Genomic DNA, 16,528 nt, shown 5'->3' with positions numbered 1-16,528 from the left:
TTTTTGTTTTCAAACGTGGCCGCGGTAATGGGTTTATGCAAACGCACGCCTGAAAGCCGAAATATATATTTATGTCTTTGTTCATTACTGCCGGCAATGTGCGCCCACAGGAGCAGGAGCAGCTGAGCTACTCGTCGACGCGGACCCGAACCCCCAGTGTGGTGATAACCGGCCTCAGACCCTCCACGGCCTACATCTTCCACGTGCGCGCTCACACGGCTGACGGTTACACGGCTTACAGCCCGACTTTTGAGTTTTCCACCGCAGCCGAGGGTACGTGACTGGAGTCGCCAACCACCCCTTAAGATACAGAGTTGTCGCGTAATTTGACGATGAAGTGGCGCGTCCCGTTCTCCATCGGTATTTTTGTGAATGAAAGTTGGCAACACTATACGTGACAGTGTTCCTCCTGCTCACGCTTGCTGGCGAATACCACCAGAGGATGGATGCCGGCGACAGAATAAAAACAAAACGACGGCCATCAGTTTGATTTTGTTTGATTTTTATTTGATTTGATCCATTTTATAGATCAACAGCTCCGTTAAAGCCCAAGAGACACTTTATTGTGTTCTGATGTGGATCAGTGAATTCATCAGAACCCCCTCATGCATGAGCCATTAATTTTAAAAGGTTTTAAACTCTTAAAGTTTCTGACGCACTCATTACACTCCGGTCCAGCAGTCAAGATGGACAAAGAGCCACATCAACTCCTGCAAAGTGCACAATTTAGGCCGGCCCGCCTGCTGCTGGAGACTCATGGGTCTCAGGGCACTAGGAACTCAGCCAGTGGGTCAGATTATTGCTGATGATTGACATATAGATAATAACATAATAATAGATATTAGATCATTAAAGATATGGAATTGTGACGACAGATCACATACGGAAATGGCTGGAAATTTCCTTGACAGCTTGATTGAGATACGGTGAGATTTCATACCTGAAATCTTACAGATTCATCTTTAGAACTTTATTCAGAACATGACTGGCCCAGTCAGGATCCTGTGAAGGAGAAGAGACAGAGAAAGGGAGATCCAAGCCAGGATTTAGTCATGACAGAGCGAGAAGCTAAAAGCAGGACATGTCATGCTGTCCGAGTCAAGGATCAATGTGCAAACCAATTATTTGTCCAGTCATCTTCTTTTGAAGCCAGTGTGAGATGTTATCCAATGAGCCGCTCTACTTTATTTTATTCTTATTATTTTTCATTGCTTAGATCCTGATATGGCTGATCAGGGTCAAGTACTGGTGGTGGTCACAGCATCGGTAGGAGGCTTCTCGCTGCTGGTCATCCTCACCCTCTTCCTCCTCATAACTGGCCGGTGAGAGCCACACACACACGCACACACACACACACACACACACACACACACACACACACACAAACGGCACAGCACACGGTTTATTCCACTTGGTTCAGAGAAGAATTTACAAGCTGAAGTCTGTTAATGCACTCTTTTTTTCTGTATTTTTCTGGCCACCAAGGAGCCTTATTTTCCAAATGCCTGGGCCAATTTTATGCCTAATTACTCAGCATGTAATGCATGTAGCAGCAGTTTGCTCCATTCCATTAACTTTCACTGGTTATCTCAGGCTTTTGTCTCGGGCGTCTTCCACTTCACAGGTTTTTACTTTCAGCGGTGCCTGTTAATAAATGCTGAAAAGTGGCGCATCCCTATTGGCTCAGGACTCCACTGCATGACCCACAGTCATGCAAGTTTATAGAACTTGACAGCAACCCTTTTTCTCTAAACTCCGGATGTGGGTAAAAAAAAAAAAAGGAAAGAAAGTCATATTACATGAAAAAACAAGTGATAATAAGTGTTTCTGTGTCTGTTAAACATCAGAATTTTTACATGTTTTATTCACAAACTGAAAAAAGCAGCGTTTACAACATTTTCCCACATTCCCTGTGAAATCACTGCGACTTGTTTCTTGTACATTTGCATCGGTTATAAAAGGAGAACCCCATATACCTGCGTACGCCACTTTCAAAGCTTCTTTCACAGTCTTCTAAAACAATGAATGTCTCCTTCTGATGACTTTTGCTTCCGGTGAAATAAGTCAATCCACACATCAGGGAATTTGTTTGCGATTGCGACGATTATTAAGCCAGACGTACCTACATACAATTGATAGCGCCGTCACACAATATGTTCATAGATTTGAATCCACAGCTGTCATTTTAAAAATGCAGCTGCATCTCTGCGCGGGCGTCCGTACGTGAATAATGTATCTTTTTATAAGCGTACTGTTTCAATGATGTGCGAAGGACTCTGTGATTGCTACTAGTAGCAGCGACCCTGTGCTCTGTGCAGATAGTGGAAAGATTGCGGTAGTTATTTTTTTATTTTTTTATTTTTTTATTTTGAACATGTAAGAAAGGGAAGAGAATTAAAAAGGACACAAAACCAAATACAGTTACGTTCTGAATAGAATTTTTTTTTTTTCTTTTTTTTTTTGTTAAGGGAGAAATAAAAGAGCTACATAAAAGCAAGGGCAAGCATGGTCTCAAGAGAATGGCAGGGAGAGGAAGGACACGTCTGTATTTCCTCAACAGAGCTCAAAAACTATACGTGGGGAAACAAGTTCTATTAACTAAAATCACAAATTTGCCTAATGAATGTGTCAAACTAAGACCGCCATGTTTTTCTTGCTCAGAACTCAAAGGGCGGTGATTGAGTGATGGATACAGGAGTTTAAAGAAGAGGCACTGTGATGTTCAGTGGTGTTTTGTTAAAGAATGACTCCGCTGTGCAGGTGCCAGGGGTACATTAAAGCCAGAATGAAGTCAGAGGAGAAGAGGAGGACTCGCTTCCACAGTGGACACGGTACTGTATGTTTTATTTTCGTGTGTGTGTGTGTGTGTGTGTGTGTGTGTGTGTGTGTGTGTGTGTGTGTGTGTGTGTGTGTGTGAGAGAGAGAGAGAGAGAGAGAGAGAGAGAGAGAGAGAGAGTACAAGGCCAATAGTTTTAATCTTTTAATTCATTTTCTTTGTAAGTTAGAGAGTTCCTACTCCCCTAAGTCATTTTAAGATGATAAAAAGCCTGTCCTGGACACTGCTGCATATAAAAGACGGACAACCAACAAGAGAAATGGCTGAATAGAGGGCTCAAAGTATCTCGATTGCCCCCTGGTGGCGGGTTGCGGTGCACGCCAGCAACTTCTGACGGTTGGAGGGATTGACTCTTCTTGTACTTCCTTTGGGCTGTTTCCCTCAGAGGCGGCCACCTCTGCCAATCATCAGTCTCCATCCAATCCTCTGTCTTCTCTCACACCAGTCAACTTCGTGTCCTCTTTGACCGCGTCCAGTCGCATACCAGTAATGTCAGCATATCCCCCCCGTCAATATCTCGCCGAGCTCCTCCATATCAAGACTACCCGCACATTCTGTCACATCCTCGAGATCATCCAGTGGCTCAGCGCCCCCCCACTTCTGGAACTCCTGGTTCCAATGACATAAAACACTCCAATTCCAACGCCACGTTCAAATCTCCCCCAAAAATCTCATCTTTCCCAGATGAGCCTTTTCTCTTTAATTAGTTTTGTGTTATGGCCATTGTTTGTATTCTTGTATCTTCTTATGATTGATTCATTCATTGTTTCAGACTGTAAAAGGCACATGAGCATAGAATGTGTCAGCAACCTGAACACATGGAAAGAGTTTGAATGCACGCCAATATTCTATCTATTACTGAATTATCAGATTATTCAAATTGTCATATAGACAGCATCATCCCATACCCTGCTATCCACAAATGCCCATGAGCCAATAATGAAAAATTCAATCAAAACCAACAGGATTTTTCCGCCCAATATTCCGTTTATGTACAACAGGTTTCTGTAGTTTTTTGTCTTTTCTTTTAATCTGCACCAGAAAAAGAAGAATTTTAAAGAAGCAGCAATAAAACGTTGCAAGAATTCATAGTTGTTGCTTCCTGTGAACAGATGAAGCACAAAGATAAACGAGGAAGATCAAAAAATAAAACAATAATGGCTCCGAGTTCATTTTCTCTGTGGATTCAAAAATAAAGATTAAGCAACAGAAAAATAGAGACCATTTGCCTGAGTAAGAAACTATTTTGTTTGCAGACATCAGATATCACAGTGATCAGGTGCTGGTAAACATACTTTTTTCCGCCAGTTATTGCCCTCAACTGATTATTTCCTGTTGTTGGATTGTTTGTGTGCATGTAAAACACAATCATCTGCATTTTGTGTTCCATCTTATTTTGTTCCAAGCCTTTGGCTTCTTTCCGTCCCACAAAGTTGTCGCCCTACTAACGCACACGTTTAGAAAAAAAAAAAAAAAAAAAAAAAAAAAAAAGAGCATAAAAGGCCAAAGCTTCTTAATCGCTTGTCCATTTGAAGAAACTGTGAGGTGAGACAATAACAGAGAAAATAAAAGTATTATTGATTGAGGAGCTGTGTGACAAAACGGTGTCCTGTTGTTCACTGAGGCGAGAAAGTGAGAGCTCAGGGGGGATTCGACCTGAGACCTGCTGCGAATTGCCACTTAAAATAATCAGTCGCCTTATGGGGTCTCAGTTTTTGGGATTTATGTTTGATCCAAAGCGGCAAAGATGTGGAGGAGCAGATGCCATACAGTAGTTTGTTGCCAGAGAAAACATATGACCATCACCTGCTACTCCTATTAGATTTTTACATTTGTTTGACATAAAAGCATAAATTGACACCGATTTTTTTTTTCTAATGGTCCTGCATGTGCAAGCGTATCGACTGCAAACACAAAAGACGCCCAGATGTCAGGATTAAACCAACAATCCAGATGAAAAATGTTGTTTGAACAGCCCTGATGATCACGCGCAGCCTTGTTTCTTGCTCTCCCGCTTTCCCTGATGTGTTCAAAAGATGCCAGCAGGCCAAACAAACAGGCGTAGGCATATATTTTTCATTAGGATTATTACAAAAAGGAGCTGCGAGACCCTTGAGACCGGCTTGTTGCGAAGACTCCCGAACTGGAGTCTGTATAAACCTTCAACAATATAGGCTGACAAAGATGCAAAAATACACAGAAACTCATTTAGTGCCCGGCTAATCCTGTGGAGGAGGTGGAGGAGCTCCTCAACGTGTAATCAGAGTTGTCAGTCATCGTGCGCAGAGCTCTGTGTAGCCACGTCCCAAACGGCAGCTGGTGTGGAGGATACTGGCTCGAGTGCCTGCGACGCCGTGCTAAGTTGCTCTGGGGCTCCTTCTTTTGTTTTGCCCCCACTTTTCCCTCGACGGCAGTGAAGCTGTGTTGCAAATGCAGCTTCATTATGGTTATGTATTTTCAAACATTTACCAAGTCTTCGGGCAAATTCTCATTATGATGTTGCAGAAAGTTTTTCCGTGCTGGAGATAACACTGTTGTACGAGCAAGGCTTATCAATTTTGAGTTCTTCTCTGATTTTTTTATTTTTATTTTTTATTTTTTTAATAAATTAGAACGAGTGAAATGAAAATAAACAATTGTGCTGTTCAAAGGGCCAAGTCACAAGCTAAAAGAAATGTTCAAAAAGAGGACAACCTTAACATTTATTAGATATAATTATAGTTCCAGGCTTAAGCTGCCAAGGATTCTGATTTCAGAGACTGGGGTCTTTTTGACATGCGATACTCTAACAAACAAATAACAAATACTGAAAAAACTGCCTTTCTTCTCTTCAAGTGCCGTTCTCTGGTATAAAGACCTACGTGGACCCAGACACATATGAAGACCCTGCGCAGGCTGTGGAGGAATTCACCAAAGAGATAGACCCCTCCTACATTTGCATCGAGAGGGTCATTGGTGCAGGTAAAGTTTCAAAGACGTTTATTTATGTTGTTGGGGTCCATGCAAAGATTTCACCACAAACCCAATTTATGGCCTCAGGAGTATGTTGTTGTTTTTTTGTGTGTGCAGATAAGAACATTTCCTGTCCAAAATGTTTCCCTTTTGCCTGCCACAGACATGGTTCAAAAGAATTAAATAAATAAATTGATCTTGTATGTAGAAATAATGTCTTTGTGAAAGAACAGTCAGACCTCATAAAAGTTTGAGCTTAATTTTTTTTTTATTTTTTTTTTAAATATATAGTTATCTCACATAAGCCGACTTGAAGGTAATTTATTGTACTGTCCCTTAGAGGGTCGACGCCGGAGCCGCCGAGAGTGAAAAATGATGTTCGATGGTTCATTAAATTGAACAGATTGTGTCCGCTGCTTAGCCAACGACTTAATTACCAGTGGCCTTGACACTTTTCTTTCACTCAGGCTCCATCTAGTGGCGGCAGTGTGTAATGTTCATCAGCCCTCTTTCTGTGTGTCTTCTCAGTGGACTTGATTTGGCTGTTTATATTAACATAACAATATAAAATGATATTTGCATAGCCATAGGCTGGTTTTGAGCTGTTTCATGAGCAAGTATGTTCTAAATACAGTATGTATGTTAATTTTTCATAATCATGTATTGATTGATTGCTTTCTAAAGATCAGATTGACAAACTGAACATTACTGAGGGCCAAAAATTATGATTTGCATGATTTTTTTTTTTTTTTTTTACTTGTGGTGTTTGCACAAGCTTACTTTAACCTAATCAATGATCGCTGACATAGAGCTTCAGGTGAGTAAAATTACACTTGAGAGGTACTAAGTTGGAGGTAAAATGATCATTCCGTGGTTTGGTCTCTGGCAGGTGAGTTTGGTGAGGTGTGCAGTGGCCATCTGCGTTTACCTGGAAGGATGGACATCGCCGTGGCCATAAAGACGCTGAAGTGCGGCTACATAGAACAGCAGAGGCGGGAGTTTTTACGCGAAGCTTCCATCATGGGCCAGTTCAACAGCCCCAACATCATCAGGCTGGAGGGAGTGGTCACGAAGAGTCAGTGCTCATCACAATCCAGGCTCTTTTTTTTTTTTTTTAAGCCAGTTCCTCTCTTTCTCCGCTGATGTCACATCTCCATCTTTCCTCCAGGCAGACCAGTCATGATCGTGGTGGAGTACATGGAAAACGGAGCGCTGGATTCTTTTCTCAGGGTGAGCAAGGAGGACAAAAAACACTCACTCACAGATGTGCAATAACTCTTTCCTGAAAAGTTTATTATTATTAATAATATCATTTTTATTATAATTATTTGTTCTATTTTTTCTTATTTCTTATTTCTCTAGACTCGTGACGGACAGTTTACTGTGCTCCAGCTGGTCGGCATGATGCGCGGCATTGCCGTCGGCATGACCTACCTCTCAGAGATGGGCTACGTTCACAGAGACCTCGCCGCCCGCAACATCCTGGTGGACGAGAACCTCGTGTGCAAGGTGTCCGATTTCGGAATGTCCAGAATCCTCGAGGACGACAGCGAAGCGGCCTACAACGCCACAGTGAGTGTTCAAACAGTCTTTCCCGGGAGGTCGGTCACAGTCGGAAATGCTGGGAATGCCAAGTGTCGCTGGGCCTTGTTTCCTCAGGGAGGAAAGATTCCGATACGCTGGACGGCGCCGGAAGCTATTGCTTACGGCAAGTTTTCCTCAGCGGGTGACGTGTGGAGCTACGGCATCGTCATGTGGGAGGTGATGTCGTATGGCGAGCGGCCCTACTGGGAGATGTCCAATCAGGATGTGAGCGGAACACTCTGAACCCTCCCAACGCAGTCCGATTGACCACGGACCTTTGAACCGAGTGCTTGACGTTTTATTTCAGGTGATTTTATCCATCGAGGAGGGCTACCGCCTGCCAGCGCCTGTGGGCTGCCCCGTCACGCTGCACCAGATGATGCTGCACTGCTGGCAGAAGGAGTACAGCCAGCGGCCACGCTTCAACAACGTGCTGTCATTCCTGGACAAGCTCATCATCAACCCCAGCAGTCTGCTCACTCTGGTCAATGACGAACAGAGGTGATCTTTTTCTTTTTTTTTTTCTTTTCTGCTTTGAAACTTTAAACATTGAGACAAGTGGACACCTGAAGAGGGCGCTGCATGACACTGCAGTTGCCAGCAGTGTCAGCTGTGCACATTAAGCTCTAAATTGTCTGTACGGTTTGAATGGGGATGGTTGATTGTCTCTCTGCTTGACCTTGTGATAAACTAAACCACACTAAGAGAGCTGGGATGGGTGGATGGATGGGTGGATGGATGGGTGGATGGATGGGTGGATGGATGGATGGATGGGTGGGTGGATGGGTGGGTGGATGGGTGGGTGGATGGATGGATGGATGGATGGATGGGTGGATGGATGGATGGATGGGTGGATGGATGGATGGGTGGATGGATGGGTGGATGGGTGGGTGGATGGATGGATGGATGGATGGATGGATGGGTGGATGGATGGATGGATGGGTGGATGGGCATCTCAAAAGAAATACTCACGTACAACTGTAATGAATATCAACTTGTTAACTGAGTCTAACTAAATCATCTGCAGTGATGTGGTGGCAAACTATTGCATATTTTTTTCTTTTTTTGCATCTTAGCTTCCCTGACTCCCCGGAGGACATGCCGGACTACCCTCTTTTCATCTCCATCGGCGACTGGCTGGACTCCATCAAAATGAGCCAGTACAAGAACAACTTCCTTGCAGCGGGGTACACAACACTGGACTCCATTTCCACCATGAGCATAGAGTGAGTGGCCGTGCAATTTGCAAAGATAGCAATTCCGCAGACGAACCCTTGGTTAAGTCACAGCTCTTTCTGTTAAGTTATGTTACTTCAAGTAGAAAACATACAGGAAAAAATTATCTCAACAAGCTACATAGAAATCTAATAAGAAACGTGTTGCCGTCCTCTCAATTCAATCAGATGGTTTCTACCTGCTCTTATCACTGTCACTTGTGATTAAAGCGGCCGCGAATGCTTGCCCTCTCTGCTTCAGGGACATCCGGCGCATCGGCATCTGCCTGATCGGCCATCAGAGGAGAATCATAAGCAGCATACAGTCGCTTCGCCTGCAGCTCCACCACATCCAGCACAGTGGCTTCCAAGTGTGAGGCCGCCCGGCCGAGAGAGACTGTGTGCACGCACTGCGCTGGAGACCACCAGCCTGTTCGGCGTAGCAAGTACCATGCGACGCTCATCTGACAGCGGACCACCTCTGGACCCCCACCCCGCGCGGGTCCAGTTGATAAATACACTCGTCATCTTACGGATCATCCTAACAGCCACCACAACAAGCAACCTCTCGTCAGCACTGGCCAAATGCAGTCTCGTTGTTATCTCAGCAAATACTAGCATTCACTTGAAGTTAGGACTTACTTTCTCTAGTGTCTATTTCAAGTGTTCACCGATACCTCTTCTCTCTCCAAGTGACAATCCAATGGTTTCTATCAAACTCAAAATCGTCTCCAGTCTTGTTACCTCATGATCAGAGATGGTGTGAACAGGATGAAGGGTCAGGAAAGGAAAAGCCCAGTGGTTGTGATCGGATCAATGTGTCCAGGTGGTTAGTGATGCAATTCACCAGAAATAAAAGAGTGTCAGGGTCACAAATGCAGTGTTTTTGAAGGAAAGACCGCTGAATGTCAAAAGATTTTATAGAAATATGCGTTCTATTGTCATGAAAAAGCTGTATGTCCTGTAAAAAACAAAAGAAGGAAAAAACAAAAACCTCTTGTGGAACTTGTATGTTTTATTCTGTATGTTTGTTCCTGAATAAACAGCCCTATTTTAAAGCCTTCTTTTGTCTTCAACTCAGCAGGCATAATAGCATCCATTACTTTTTACAGAGCATTTCTCTCTCTCTCTCTCTCACTCACACACACACACACACACACACACACACACACACACACACACACACACACACACACACAGGTATCCATGGATGCACGCTCTTCCTCAAGCATGTGCTCTATAGCTGTCTTCTTCATTGTCATTCAAGAGACGTACATGTTTTCTGGACATGAAGAATCGTCAGGTGAGTTTGTCAAACACGTGCTGAAGGGAGGTTGTGAGATTTAAAAGACCCAAAGAGAGATAGAAGAGTATCTATCCATCTATCTATCTATCTATCTATCTATCTATCTATCTATCTATCTATCTATCTATGACAATACATATATTGCAATAGATAATATGACAGTATTATCTATGTTGTCATAGATATATGACAATACAATATATGTATTGTCAATGACAAAACATATATAGATCTATGACAACTTGAACTACATACTAGATCTATCTATCTATGACAATACATGTCATGTCATAGATTGATAGATAGATAGATAGATAGATAGATAGATTTGTGGAGAAAACGGGACAGGGACGCTTGAGTTATTAGATTACTGCGGATGAAGTTCTACAGCGGATGAAGTTTAACATGACCTGCAGGGGGCAGGCTGGAGGCAGCGGACTGGTCTCCCAGCAACCCATTGTAAATACCTCGTTTCTTACACTACATAATGCGAACTAGGCAGAGCCGCGATGAATGAAACGTCGGGGTAACTCGGTTGTCGGATAAACGAATCCGAGGAGGAGTAAAGCACTTTACCCAGGAAAAACTTCGAGGGTAACCTCCAGGTAAAGTCAACTGCAAAGCGGACTGAGCGGGGGATTTTAGAGCGCAACAGTCGGGGCTAGCGGGCTAGCCGTAACCGTGAACAGTAAACGTAACGGCACAAACGTTACGTTGAGCCGCAAAACACGTTCAGTCAAAGTTATGTTCTTCAAATGTATTTTCTCATGTGTCGCGAAACTGCCAGTGTCGTGTGTCGCCGAGGCAACTGTATGGACAGAAGTGGCTAAGCGCTAGCTGCAGCTAGTTAGCCTCACTGGAGATTAACGTCGTTTAACTTGATAGCTGTCAGCAAATGTAAACTAACGACACGTGATAACCCTCGCAGATCTCATTAGGCACGCTAGCCGTGGGCGTCGTCAGGCGAATAAAAGTCGCCGTTCACTAGCGGGCACTACTGACGCCTGCTGCCGGGCGGTTGCCGCGAGTTGTTTTCGACTCAAGACAGCAACGATTCCGTTTGCTGAGTCCTGCTGGTTTGCTAAACGCTGTGTGTGATCCTGGTGCGAGCGCTTTTGAGCGTCTCATACCAGGATATCATTTCAAGTCACACGTTATGCAGTTATGGAGGGCCGGGGGGAGTCAGTGTAGTCTTCTACTTTAGGAATGCTTGTAGCTACTTTTAAGCTGCTGAAAGTGCGGCCTCCGTCGGTTATTTCGTAGCTTATTGGTCGAACAATTCCCCCTCACTCAAACCCTCTCATACATTGGTTAACATTGTCCTTTGCAAGCCGGCCGGCCACTGTGACATGGTCTGCTCCTCCCGTGTTGTTTCTGTAGCCGCTGGTCGTGCCTCACCTACAACTGATGTTATTCTGTCTCTCGCCGTCTTTTCTCGTGTCAAACAAGCAGCATATGGTTACTGTTCGCCAATGGGGCTGTTTGACAAGTTGGCTGGATGGCTGGGACTGAAGAAGGAGGTGAACGTCTTGTGTCTGGGCCTGGACAACAGCGGCAAAACAACCATCATCAACCGCCTCAAGCCCTCCAATGTGAGTCTTGCCAGTTTCCTGCTGTGCTGTTTAATAGCATTCGGTCGTTGTTTTGATCAAACTCTGAATAGCAATTTCAGTTTCCCAGTGGTCACCGTCAATACTTACAGAGTCTCGGGAAACTTTTTCGTTGCTCTTTTTAGGCCCAGACGCAAGACATTGTACCGACCATTGGCTTCAGCATAGAGAAGTTCAAGACGTCGAGGTAGGGGTTTCGCAATCAACAACAATACCCCATGGAATTCTTTTAAATTGCACTTTATCTATATAGAATAACAGTAACACCTTAATAGAACAGGTTTCTGTCTTCTCTCCTGCGTGTGTAGTCTTTCCTTCACAGTGTTTGACATGTCGGGTCAAGGCAGATACAGAAACCTTTGGGAACACTACTACAGGTAATTGTTCTGCAGCCCTCTTGGTTATTTTTCCTCAACAATGTATTTCCTCTTTTAACATATTTTTTTATTTTCTTTTTTTTTTTTTTTTTTTTTGGCTTTCAGAGAAGGCCAGGCAATTATATTTGTTATTGACAGTGCAGACAAACTGAGGATGGTCGTTGCCAAAGAAGAACTGGACACATTACTAAACCATCCTGGTATGTTCATTATCACTGCCCATGAAGCCTTAGGCTTGGGTTTCAATTGCTTTTGTGACCAGTTTCACTGCAGTACATTAGAAAATAATTTGTTTGTTGTTTTTTTTTGTTTTTTTTTTATAACTGTATTTTATCTCAAGTTAGAAGATGTTTCACTGATGTTAAGTCGTCTCTCCTGTAAAGATATTAAACATCGGAGGATCCCCATCCTGTTCTTTGCTAACAAGATGGATGTCAGAGATGCTCTGTCTGCAGTCAAGGTCTCGCAGCTGCTGTGTTTAGAGAACATCAAAGACAAACCCTGGCACATCTGGTAAACAAGCAAAATCTCTAGCCTGTCTTTTTATTCATTTTTTCAACTTATGTACTCTATCTTTTTTTTTTCCATTTGTGACTTCGTTTGAGAAAGTGTTCACATTCGATGTGATGTCTGGGTATGTTTCAGTGCCACTGACGCTCTGAAGGGGGAAGGTTTACAAGAAGGCGTCGACTGGTTACAGGGTAAGTTAGAAAGTGAGGTCACCGACAATCTTGACCAGCGAAAGTTTCTTTCAACTTTTAACACAACAGAATTTATTAGAATGTAACATCTAGAAAATTCAAGCCGTCAATGTCTGGGTTTGTTGTGTGTTTTTGGCTCTCTTGTTCTACACTAGTTCTGTGAGACAGTTAAAAAGCTGTTGATACATAGTTGCTCTTTTCGGTTTCAAGAGAATTTGCTCAACAGTCGCTCATTCATTTATGTTCATTTATGTTCAGTTCATACAACTCTTATTCAGTGCTGATGCTTACAGGATAAATATGGTCATTGTGAAACAGACAGTTCTGCGTTCTTTCTTGTGGTCAGCAGAGGGGGAGAAAATTTTGGTTAAATAAAAGGCTCACAATGAATGCCTATCAATCTGACATTTAAAAAAAAGATTTAGAATAACTGTGGCCAAATCAAAGTGGAAACTCAAAAAAGCTTAAAAAAAACCCCATCAACTTCAAAATAGGTGTTTACAAACAAATGGGTGAACATGATACTTGAATCACATTTAGATGCAATGCTATGTCCACAAAATGGCTTATTTTCTAAATATATATATGAAAAAAAAACTGTTTGTTTTAAAGAATTCTAACAGCAAGCGTGTCTCATTTCAGATCAAATCAAATCAATCAGAACATGAGGGCGTGAGGAAGGACACATGGGACATTCGCTCATCCGTGGATTCTTTTTTCTTACAAAAACATGTCCTGTTGTCCATGACCTTATTTTCAAAGGTACTATATGTGATTGTTATATTTTGTTGGGATGATCCATACGTGTTGTGTCACAACAGTAGTACATTGGATTTTCTGCTAGAGACAGTCCAGAGTCAATAGGCAACCTACAAAACGACAACTTGAGTAAATGTATTGTGTGCATTTTCCGGTAACGTGAAAATGAACAAAACAAGCAATCAAGGTGCAGCAACACACCAAATACATGATATTTAAAGAAGCACTGGCACCTACTGCATCTTGTCTCAAGGCAGTTTATGGATGCCTGTTTTTTTTTTTTAAGTCCTATTATCCCATTGTTCAATGAAGACACAGCATCGTTCATCTTCAACACTCCAACATTTCAACTCCAGGGCTTTGGATCGCTGTTCCCTGGCTACTAGTTGTAGGTCATTAATTATAATGTATATATAAGCTATAGTATATGATCTCATATTTGTACTGCACCTTTACAGGGAGGGATCAACTGATTGTCAGTTCTGTGTACCAGTCTTTGTGATGTAACTGGCATATAAGTAAAGGGTTTAATTCATCCACCACGTATGCCAAAAGATACCATGTTTTTCTCAGTTATTGCGTAGAAAAACTGTTCCTGATCACACGTTTGTCTGTTGTTGTTTTTTTTTTTAGACCACCTTAGACTTTGTTGACTTGTTTACTTGTGGCTAATTGCATTTCATACATAGTTGACTGAGTTGTAACGAATGATGAAATGACAGGAATGTAAAACTCACTGCAACGTTTGTTTGAAAATCAAAAGCTACACTTGAGGTAGGATTTTTATATCTTTGCCTTATTTTCTTAAAGAAGAAAATCCATGTGCTTGTTTTACACCAGTCCTACATTAAAAAAAAAAACCCAAACATCTGCACAAAGTTTTTGCATGCAAGCTTTTGTCATACAACACATGGTTCTGCACCGTATCTATCGCTCGTGAGGACTCTTCTCTATCGTATTGTCTCCACTCTGTGGCATATTCCATATTTGCAGGCAATGGCTTAAAGGAAGCAGCTGGAAGTGGAATCACTCAAAGTCCAACAAGCAGTTGTTGGTGTTTGCTTTTTGAAAGAACAGGTGTTTCTGAAATGTGTCACCTGAATTGTGCAGATGTGTACGTCAGCACTGGCCACCCGTGTGAAAATGGAATATGTAACCGAGTGGCTGTTCATTCAGATAAAGATGATGACATTGTAGCTATGTGTATTTCTGTTGCAGATAATGAAAGGGAAAAAAATAAAACAAGGTTTTATTTAATATGGTGTGGCTCTTCTTGGGTCGTCCTGCCAACACAAGTAGCGGGAATTACAAAAGAGTTTAGCGATCATTTTTTTATACTGCTGTTTCATTTAGGGGATTTGTAAGTGCAGCAACTCTCATATCTTTAATTTGGTACTTTGCCCAATCACAATTTGTTGGAAAGTGATTTTAAACCTGTAATGCATAAACAGTATTAAAAAAAATCCACTTTCAAAGGACATGGTGGTCTGCACACTTCAGCTGTTTTTTGGTAGATTTAATAAAATACATCAATGATGTGGCATTTTAAGCCCCACCCCTTTTATTTGAGTGTATTTATTTAGTGTTTATTTATTCATTAAGAATCAGTATTACAGACTCTTGATTTTTGGACATTGTGCCACTACGGTGCTCTATATCTTGTGCATTAGCAGATCCCCCCCGCCCCCCTGTCTGTCTCCCTCTCTGTCTACCCACAACATCTTGAGTGCTGCCAGCAACAGCTGCTCATTAAACCTGGAGCCCTTGACTCCTGAATGGTTTATTCCTGTAAACATGAACATTTCAAGCATTTATGATGATTTTTCCTCATTATGCCTCACACAACATGGAAATGAATTGTCTTTAATTTCCCTTGCATACTTTGAATGCATAAATGGTTGTTATTGTACAATAAGAGGACATGTGTTTAGAGCTTGTGCCATTAAACAAGTGAAGGATCTGTTTTGGCACTCGGAGGAGTGTCAAATTGAGGATCTGCCATCTGTGAAAACATGTAGTTAGAAAGACTTCCAGCTGTTTACCGGATGTCTAACAATTTGGCATCGTTATTACAGGCATCACTGCTCGAAATACATTCTTTAAAGGTGTTCTTATTAGTTAAAGACTCAAATTTTCTTTATTGAAATGTTACTGCTTCATTCTTGGTATAAAGTAGGAGTGTAAAACGAGGGCTTTTAAAAATAATATTATATTATTTTTGTAAAATAAAAAAAACGAAGACAAATGCTGTTAAAACAAATGCTAACCAGTTTTTGTTTTTAAAACATGTTTAATCCGTAAAAAAAAAAAAAAAAAAAAAACATTACTTATTATCTTCTTTTACTTCACTGACTTATCCACAAGTGAGGCAGTGACGGGAATGTCCCTGTCCATGGTGCTGAAACCTCAGTTTGGCCAGAAGAGGTCGCTGTCTGAGCATATCGGGGAGAATGAGCCTGTCACCTTGTCAGTTTGCTTAATTGCTGGACGCTCCTACGCACATGGTCCCTTTTTGGCGCCTGGAGAGCGTGTGAGAGACATCATCGTTAAGTCTCTTCGCTGCTCTTCAGGATCCATTCTAATTGGATAGCCGTCAGCTCTGACAAGACTGAACCACACGAAGCGACTTGAGGCGCTCGAGGCCGGAGTGTATAGCTACACACTCGGCTGACGGTATGAAGTACAAGAACACAGACACATTTAACCGACGTCTAATTGCTCGCGCAGCAGGAGAAGTGTTAGAAGTGTCAAAACAGTAAAATAATAACAATTAAAAAAACAAAACAAAACAAAAAAAACATTAAAAATGCCCTCAAAGAAAATGGCGGCAGTTTTGTCCAAATTATTATAGAGCGTACGCAAAATTTGCACCGGAAGAGCACGGTTTTGAGGTATATATATATATATATATATATATATATATATATATATATATATATATATATATATATATATATATATATATATATATATAAAGAATGGAAAAGAAAAACGAACAAGAAGAAAAAAAATCCTGAATCCTGCCTATCACAGGATGTAAGGCCAGGTGAAGTATGTCTGCGCAATTACATAGACGCTAAAAGCAATAGCCTAAGTTGCTTTTCTTTTACTGAAACACTCCTACACTATTTCCCCTGCTTATAGTGAAATGCAGAAATGTCCAGGCGGACTAATTGCCGTGTAAAGAAT

The 16,528-nt window shown here is 42.0% G+C and overlaps 2 protein-coding genes across 4 annotated transcripts in view; both read left to right on the top strand.

The window, feature by feature from the left end:
* LOC142884832 (ephrin type-A receptor 6-like) overlaps positions 1 to 9,644 on the top strand; it is a 40,308-nt gene extending 30,664 nt beyond the window's left edge. The window contains exons 10-20 of one of the 2 annotated variants that reach the window (XM_076020777.1): positions 111 to 273; positions 1,217 to 1,322; positions 2,761 to 2,831; positions 5,672 to 5,797; positions 6,678 to 6,863; positions 6,957 to 7,018; positions 7,151 to 7,360; positions 7,448 to 7,597; positions 7,680 to 7,873; positions 8,449 to 8,598; positions 8,849 to 9,644. In XM_076020777.1, coding sequence (XP_075876892.1) covers positions 111 to 273; positions 1,217 to 1,322; positions 2,761 to 2,831; positions 5,672 to 5,797; positions 6,678 to 6,863; positions 6,957 to 7,018; positions 7,151 to 7,360; positions 7,448 to 7,597; positions 7,680 to 7,873; positions 8,449 to 8,598; positions 8,849 to 8,963 — 1,533 coding nt within the window. In that variant the 3' untranslated portion in view covers positions 8,964 to 9,644. Of the gene's footprint in view, positions 1 to 110; positions 274 to 1,216; positions 1,323 to 2,760; positions 2,832 to 5,671; positions 5,798 to 6,677; positions 6,864 to 6,956; positions 7,019 to 7,150; positions 7,598 to 7,679; positions 7,874 to 8,448; positions 8,599 to 8,848 lie in introns of both variants that reach the window. The other variant, XM_076020769.1, reaches the window with a different exon arrangement.
* Positions 9,645 to 10,480: 836 nt separating this feature from the next.
* On the top strand, positions 10,481 to 14,596 carry arl6 (ARF like GTPase 6). 2 transcript variants are annotated; one of them, XM_076021116.1, is made up of 8 exons: positions 10,481 to 10,486; positions 11,345 to 11,484; positions 11,628 to 11,689; positions 11,811 to 11,879; positions 11,985 to 12,079; positions 12,263 to 12,392; positions 12,525 to 12,580; positions 13,223 to 14,596. In XM_076021116.1, the coding sequence occupies exons 2-8, from the start codon at positions 11,365 to 11,367 to the stop codon at positions 13,246 to 13,248; spliced, it is 558 nt and encodes a 185-aa protein (XP_075877231.1). In that variant the 5' UTR covers positions 10,481 to 10,486; positions 11,345 to 11,364; the 3' UTR covers positions 13,249 to 14,596. The 2 variants fall into 2 exon arrangements, with proteins under 2 accessions (XP_075877231.1, XP_075877239.1); XM_076021124.1 differs by lacking the exon at positions 10,481 to 10,486 and adding an exon at positions 10,789 to 10,982.
* Positions 14,597 to 16,528: the final 1,932 nt, after the last annotated feature.

The sequence above is a fragment of the Nelusetta ayraudi genome, unplaced genomic scaffold (genome assembly GCF_046127955.1).
Source record: "Nelusetta ayraudi isolate G7.1 ecotype Tasmania unplaced genomic scaffold, CSIRO-AGI_Nayr_v1 ptg000002l, whole genome shotgun sequence".
Lineage (NCBI taxonomy): Eukaryota > Metazoa > Chordata > Actinopteri > Tetraodontiformes > Monacanthidae > Nelusetta > Nelusetta ayraudi.
The sequence above is the reverse complement of the archived record's forward strand: the minus strand, read 5'-3'. Positions and strand labels throughout refer to the sequence as shown.